Source organism: Puma concolor, chromosome B3, assembly GCF_028749965.1.
Source record: "Puma concolor isolate L17-30 chromosome B3, mPumCon1.1.hap2, whole genome shotgun sequence".
Lineage (NCBI taxonomy): Eukaryota > Metazoa > Chordata > Mammalia > Carnivora > Felidae > Puma > Puma concolor.
The window spans coordinates 116,914,981-116,921,664 of NC_141672.1; the positions used below are offsets into that span (position 1 = coordinate 116,914,981).

A 6,684-nucleotide genomic window follows, 5' to 3' on the forward strand; every position below is an offset into this window, starting at 1 on the left:
AGGTTCTAGAGCATCATCAACTTCAGACTCTTCAACCCTGCCGGGGTTGAAGCATTTGCACACCAGCCATGGCTGTGTCAGGGTTTGGATGTGTCTCAGTGTGTGGGGAAGGGGCGTGGGGACTGAAATGAGGTCTCTTCATAGTGCTGGAGCCCAGCAAGGGTGGGAGCTCCCTTCATACCTTGTGGCCCCGGGGTGTGCTGTGCTCAGGGCCATGGGTGCTGGGCATGACCGTCTCTTCCCATTCTCCCCACTTCCCCTCCCAGGGCAGCCCATGACATTCCCTCCCGAGGCCCTGTGGGTGACCGTGGGGCTCTCTGTCTGCCTTGTTGCCCTGCTGGTGGCCCTGGCCTTCGTGTGCTGGAGAAAGATCAAGCAGAGCTGTGAGGAGGAGAATGCAGGTGAGCGAGAGAGAGTGTGTGCATGCACACACATGTCTTTGGGCATGTGGGTGTGTCTGTGACATCAACAAGCCGGTTGCTTCCTAGTGACAGAATGAGCATGAGTGTGCCCATGGGGTTGGACTGCACGCGTGCGACCTTGAGGCTGAATATGGCTTGTGTGTGTGAACAGGTGCAAGCCTGCCTCTCAGGGTGGGAATACGGCAGGCTGAGCGTGGGTGTGAGTGGGACTGGAAGAGAGTGGTGGGGACTTGTGGGGCTCAAGTGCGATGGTGAGGGTGGAGGTCATATGAGCGTGTCTGCGAGTGGCGGTGTGGGTGTAGAGCGTGAAAGTTTAGTGACACGTGCGTGAATGCTGCATGGCTTCGGGTCTCACTGTGCGAGGGTGTGTCCCCCTCCTGGCAGGCAGAGTCTGAAGCAGCTGCCGTTAGCTAGGCTGGGGTCAGTGTGGGTTGACTTTGGTGACCGGCAGGTGGTGAGTTGGCATTGGTAGATAGGTGGTTTGAGCTTGGCCGGTAAGTATGACCACTCGGGTGCATGGTGGGAGGTGAGCACACACCGGTGAGTGGGGTTTTGGTGCCGGCTGGTGGCACGTGGGTACGCACAGGCTTCCAGGGGCGACCGTGAACGTAGACGGTGAGAGGTGGGAGCTGGCTGGGCATTGGGAGGGAGGGTGCAGATGTGGAGGAGGAGGGACAGACAGGTGGGTGGTGCTTATGTTGGAGGCTGGTGGTGGACGGGCTTGGCGAGTGAGCAGATGGGGGAGTGATGGGGTGGGTGGCTGGGTGGGTGGAGGGGTGAGAGGAAGGTGCTTGGCTGGGTGAGTGGTGGGCGCTCTCAGATGGGGAAGTGCAGTAGTGACAGTGGGTGGCGAAGGTCTCTTGTTCGCTGAGTCCTTGTCTTCCAGGTGCCGAGGACCAGGACGGGGATGGAGAAGGATCCAAAACAGGTGAGTCTGAGCTTAGAGCTGGCCTTATTGGCTGAGAGGACACAGGGACAGGATGAGGACTCTAGGACCTGGAGGAGCCACATTCACTTGAGGTTTGATGAAGTGTCTCGTGGACTGTGGCCTCCTACCCAGGTGAGTCTGGTCTTTGCTTAGCGTCAGGCCTGGATCTGGATTTCCCTAGACTCCCTCCCAGGGGCTGCTGCATCTTTCCTGCCTGCCTTGCCTTTCTACCAGGGCCAGGTCCCCTCTGAGTGACCCTGCGCCGTGGGGTCTGGTGGCTTCCTAGCAGCAGAGTGAGGACTCAAGAGAAGGGCATCCTGGGTTGAAGTTCCAGCTCCAGCCTGTAGGCTGAGTGGCCTTGAGCAAGTCACTTTGCTTCTCCGGGCCTCCGTTTCTCCATCTCTGAGTCTTGGTTTCCTCCTAATGACTGCCTCCCTTCATAGGTTGTGTGGGATAATTAAATGAGATAACGTATGTAAAGGGCCTAGTGCCATACCTGCTACCTGGTAAGTGCTCTTGATATCTTGGAGTCGTGTTAGTCGGCAAACAGTTTAAGACAGTCCCATTCTGGTTAGAGGCTGTGCGACTTCAGGCAAGGTGCTTTGCTGCTCTGGGCTTCAGTTTCCCATCTGTAAAGTGTTATCCCGACGCTGCCTTGATGGCACCAGAGGGCTGTTCTGAAGCTCTTTCAAGTGACCAGATACACAGGTGGTCTGCAAAGGGGATGGGGCTTTGGGGACACAGACCTGGAGCCCAGCTTGGGGCCGGTGCCCAGGCACTGGTGTTTCGTGGCCCCTGCAGGCCTCACCGCCCTCCCTTCTGGGGCTCCTGGCTGGGAGAGGCAGGTTCCCGCTGAATCATTTGGGCTGGTGCCAGTTGACACCGGTCCCCTCCCCACTCCCGAGGAAGGAAGAGCAGGAGACGGACACCTGGGGACTGCCGCAAATTATGCCAATTAATTTTCTGCCTTTGGTGTGGAGACAGCCCTGGGATCAGGCCTCATTTTTCTTGCTCAGAGGCAGATGTAGTTGAGAGAGGGAGGGGTGGGGAGAAGAGGGTGGCCTAGAGATTTGTTCAGTGTCAGGTCTGCATGACCCCAGGCCCACCTGGGATCGTCTGCAGCCTCCTGTAGCTTCTTACTTGGCCCTTATTTGCAGGGCAAACTCGGTGTCCTTCCACGTCTCCAGCTCACTGGAGGGCAGGGTAGCTGTTCCCATTGTATAGATGGAGAAAACGGAGGCCCAGACAGGAGTGACAGGCTACAGAGCAGAGCCAGGGCTCGGGACAGTGGCCTAAGACCCTCCCCTGGTGCTGGGATGTGGCCCTCATCCTCCCAGCTTCTCCCAGTCATCCAGGCCCGCCTTCTTCCCCGGCTCTCATCCCTCTTGCGGGACCCCGTCCCCCTCCCCTTCCCGTGGTTCCCCCTCACCATGTGCCCCTTCCTTTTTTGCAGCCCTGCGGCCTCTGAAACACTCGGAAAGCAAAGAAGGTAAAGACACGTGGTGCTTGAGAACATGCGTCTGTGTGTTTGCACATCTGTGTGTAGGAGGCTGGGGGAGGGTCCTCCCTCCCCCAGGAGGGAGGGTTGGTGGTGGGGGTGGTGATCACCTTTTCACCACCTGGTGACCTGAGGCTCCCTCCCTGGGGGAGCAGCCTTGACTCCCCGCTGGTGCAACGGCAGCAGGCAGAGTAACCGAGGTCCTGGCTGCTCTAATAGGTTGCAGATATGACAGAGGCATCACAACGACACGAATTTATTTCTCTCTCCTGTAACAGTCTAAGCATTAGGTGACCGTAAGGCCACTGATGTCCTGGAGCCAGGTTGCATTTATTGGTGTCTGCCTCCTTCTGCGCGGAGTTTCCACCCCGGTTCCGAGGCTGCTCCAGCTCCTGTGGCCCCGCGCCCCTCCCCTCCGGAAGGGGAAAGAGGAAAGGGAGGAAGGTTTTTTCCCTAGGGCTTGACTAGAAATAGCTCCTGTTACTCCGGTTCACATCCATCGATCAGAGCCTAGTCACACGACGCCTACCTAGCGCAAGAGAGGCTAGGAAATACGGTTTTCAGCCAGGCAGCCATGTTCCTGTTACATGGTAGGTGGTTAATCAATGTTAACAATCATCGTTATTCATATTATACGGCATCAGCGGTTACATCGAGAATGGGTTGGTTAGAAGTAAGTTTGAGATTCATCCTTACTGAAAGTAACCAACAGCGACATCTGAGTACGTGTGTTTGTGTGGAGATACCCGTGTATCTGTGTGTGTGTGTCTTGTGAACAGAACGTTCCTTGGTGCAGTATCGCTGTAGATCTGAATGGCTTCCGCCTAAAAGTCCAAGTTGGCTGCTAACAGTTAAAGGAAACTTAAATCTTCTTAAGGGTTCCTTGGTGTCCCTGTCAGGAAATAAACTTCCACTGAGCTCCTGGAGGCTCACCCCTGCATTTAGGGGAGAGGGGAAGGACATAGGCCCTGGAAACTTCCAGAGGCAGGGGGCAATGGGGCCCTCCGAAACCTGCACAAAATACATGTACACGAGGGCCATAGACTCAGACTTGCACGAAAGGCAGTAAGAGGTGTTTAGGAAGGCAGCCTTGTGCAGAAGGTAGATGCCCCTGGGTTGGGAGGGGAGACCTTGGGTCTAGTCTCCGCCTCTGACCTTCCAGGAAGTTTCCTCATCTGCAGAATGAGCCCCTCACTTACAGATGGTTGTGATAGGATTAGACAGGGTGACAAATGCAGAAGTGCTCTGTCAAGCAAATCTTTTAAATGCTGTAGAATGTTCCATGGCAGTAATGGAGGCCTGTGCTGAGGTACAGAAGGATGGAGATAAGTGATCTGCCTCTCTGTTGTTCTGAACCAAATGAGGCATAGAAGGATCGAGCAGTTGGAGATGAAAATGTCAGCCTTGTTCCGGAAGAGAGCTGCAGAATGGCCCGGCCCTGCTCTGAGTGTGGCAGCCTGGCCCCCCAGTCTCTGATCACGCTGGGTGAACCCAGAGGCAGTATCCGGAAGGGAAGACTACTTCCCTGGGACACACGGAGCCCAAAGGGTGGGAGCGGAAGGGTCACACATGCCCTGGTCCTCCTTCTAAGCTCCCCATTCAGGTCGGGGAGTGGGGCGAGGCCAAGGGTGTGAGTCCACTGGGTGCCCCCCATGTAGAGACAAGAGCCAGAGGGAGGGAGGTTCCCCACAGCACTGCTTTTGGGGAGCTCCGTGTGGGAGGGGGAGCTGGGAAGGATTTCTTGCTAGTGGAGGGGAGGGTATGACGGAGGGGGAGAGAAAGGGAGGTGGTGGTGGGAGGGGACACGTGTGCCAGGGAGAGGGGACAGTGGATGGGAAGGGTGTGGGGCGGGTGGACTGGGGAAGATTAGGCAGCCTCCTTCAGGCACTTCATGGTCCGTCTGATGCTCAGCTCCCGTGTTGGGGTCGGTCTGGGCCTCCAGGGCAGTGCGTAACACAGGGAGCTGCTAGTCAGACTGCGGTGGCCACCGCCAGACACATTCCGCACCCAAAAGTGTGTGACCGTGTGCCTGGCCCGAGAGCAGAACTCCTGCATTTAATGCCTTTTCCCCTGCTTTTTCTTTCCATCGTGAAATGTAGATGATGGACAAGAAATAGCCTGACGGCGAGCACCAGGGGGCTGCAGCCCCTGCCTGGGGGCTCCCACCTCTGGCTGCACTGGGGCCTCGGGGTGAGCCCTGCCTCCGACAGATGCCTCCCACTCTGGCAGGTCCTGCTCACTCTCCAAAGGACAGAGAGACCACCCTGCAGCCTTATTTCTCCGATGGACGTGACTCCCAAGTCATCCTGCTGCCTTATTTCTCCAGTGACATGATACGTAAATCATCCTACTGTCCTATTTCTTATGGACATGACACAGAGACCACCCCGCCACCTTATTTCTCCAACGGATATGCCGCGCGGACCATCTGGCTGCCTTTATGTCTCCAAAGGACTCAGTATTCAGACTGATGCTCTGCCTCCTTTCTCCAAAGACAGGATACACAGTCACCCCCGGCCTTGGTTCTCCAGGGGCCCTGATATACTAGTTATCATTTCTCAGCCTTTTCTTCCACCCTCCTGTAAGCCCGTCTGCTCGGACAGGGACCCTGAGCCTTCAGCATCTCCTCGAGTCCAGAGGCGGCTCCCCTCCTGCCCGCCCCTCCTCTGGCCCCAGCGTCGGCCTTTCCCTCCCTCGCTGACTGAAGACAGCGCCCTTCCCCCGGGCCTGTGGAGGCACACAGGCGCATGTGCTGGGTCACGTGCTGGGACACGTTCGGACCTCCCTTAGCCCAGTCTCTTCCGTGGTGCCGTGGGCTGTGCCCCGTGAGCTCCCCCTCCACGGGAAGCATGTGCTGGTCACACTGGGTCTCCGGGTGTCCGCGTGGGCCCCCTGGGGGTCAGCTTCTATCCCGCTGTTTTCCGCTCCTTTCCTTTTGTTCATCCATTCTAGTAACAGTCACTGAGCATCCGTGGGGTGTCAGCACTGTGTTAGGTACCTGGGACCCAGCGTGAGAGGACAAGCCCCTTCTCTAAGGAGCTTGCCCTTCAGCTGGGAACTGTCAGGAAACCTGCAACCGCCTGCTACAGCCTGCGGCTTGTGCGGGGGCTCCTGCCCTGCTCTCTACTGTACCCCTTTTCTGTGCCCACAGCTTCCTGGATACCTCACTCCCACCCCCTCCCTAATCCTTACCCAGAGCAGGGGCTGCGGGCAGAAACCTGGAGAGAGGGGCAGAGCCTCTTGCTAGACCTGAGAATCTGATGGTTTCCAAAGTCTTTCCAGGCGTGAGCAGGTGGGCAGGTGGCCATGGCACTCTGGACCCCGAAGAGCAGAAGCCTAAGTGAAGCCTGGGGATGGGGCAGGAGGGCCACAGGGACACAGCTCTTCCCCTCTCCCCCCCCCCACCCCCCCCGCCCCAACCACGGTGCTATTCTGGGGCTGGGAAGACATCTCCTGGCTTGTCCTTTGCTGGCCTCCAGCCTCCGGAAAACTTCTGATGTCCTCCCGCTGACATTTCTTCCTTCCCCAGGAACGGAAGAGGTGGCATGTCTAATTTAAATGTGGGACTCTGAGGAATTTTGTTAACTGGGGGTGTATTTTGGGAAAAATAAATGGCTTTGTAGAAAGCTTTTTCTCCGAGAAGTGTGTGGAAGCAGGTTGGGCACAGTACTTGGCAGGAAGGATTCCCTCCCGGACATTTGAGGCCAGAGTGGGATGCCTGTATCTCCTCCCTCTCACCGTCCTTAAACCGCTGGATCTCTGTGGCCATGCAGCCCCTCCCTGGCCTCAGTTTCCTTCTTGGTAAAGTGAAATTTGCTGTCCAGAAAACCAAGCTT

General features: G+C 57.1%; 1 protein-coding gene across 2 annotated transcripts in view; it reads left to right on the top strand.

Annotated features, from left to right (window-relative positions):
- Positions 1–6,474, top strand: part of CD276 (CD276 molecule) — a 28,073-nt gene extending 21,599 nt beyond the window's left edge. For both annotated transcript variants that reach the window (XM_086711184.1, XM_086711183.1), the window contains exons 7-10: positions 267–401; positions 1,309–1,350; positions 2,804–2,839; positions 4,948–6,474. In XM_086711184.1, the coding sequence (XP_086567310.1) occupies positions 267–401; positions 1,309–1,350; positions 2,804–2,839; positions 4,948–4,970 (236 nt within the window). In that variant the 3' untranslated portion in view covers positions 4,971–6,474. The remainder of the gene's footprint in view (positions 1–266; positions 402–1,308; positions 1,351–2,803; positions 2,840–4,947) is intronic.
- The last annotated feature ends 210 nt before the right edge of the window (positions 6,475–6,684 follow it).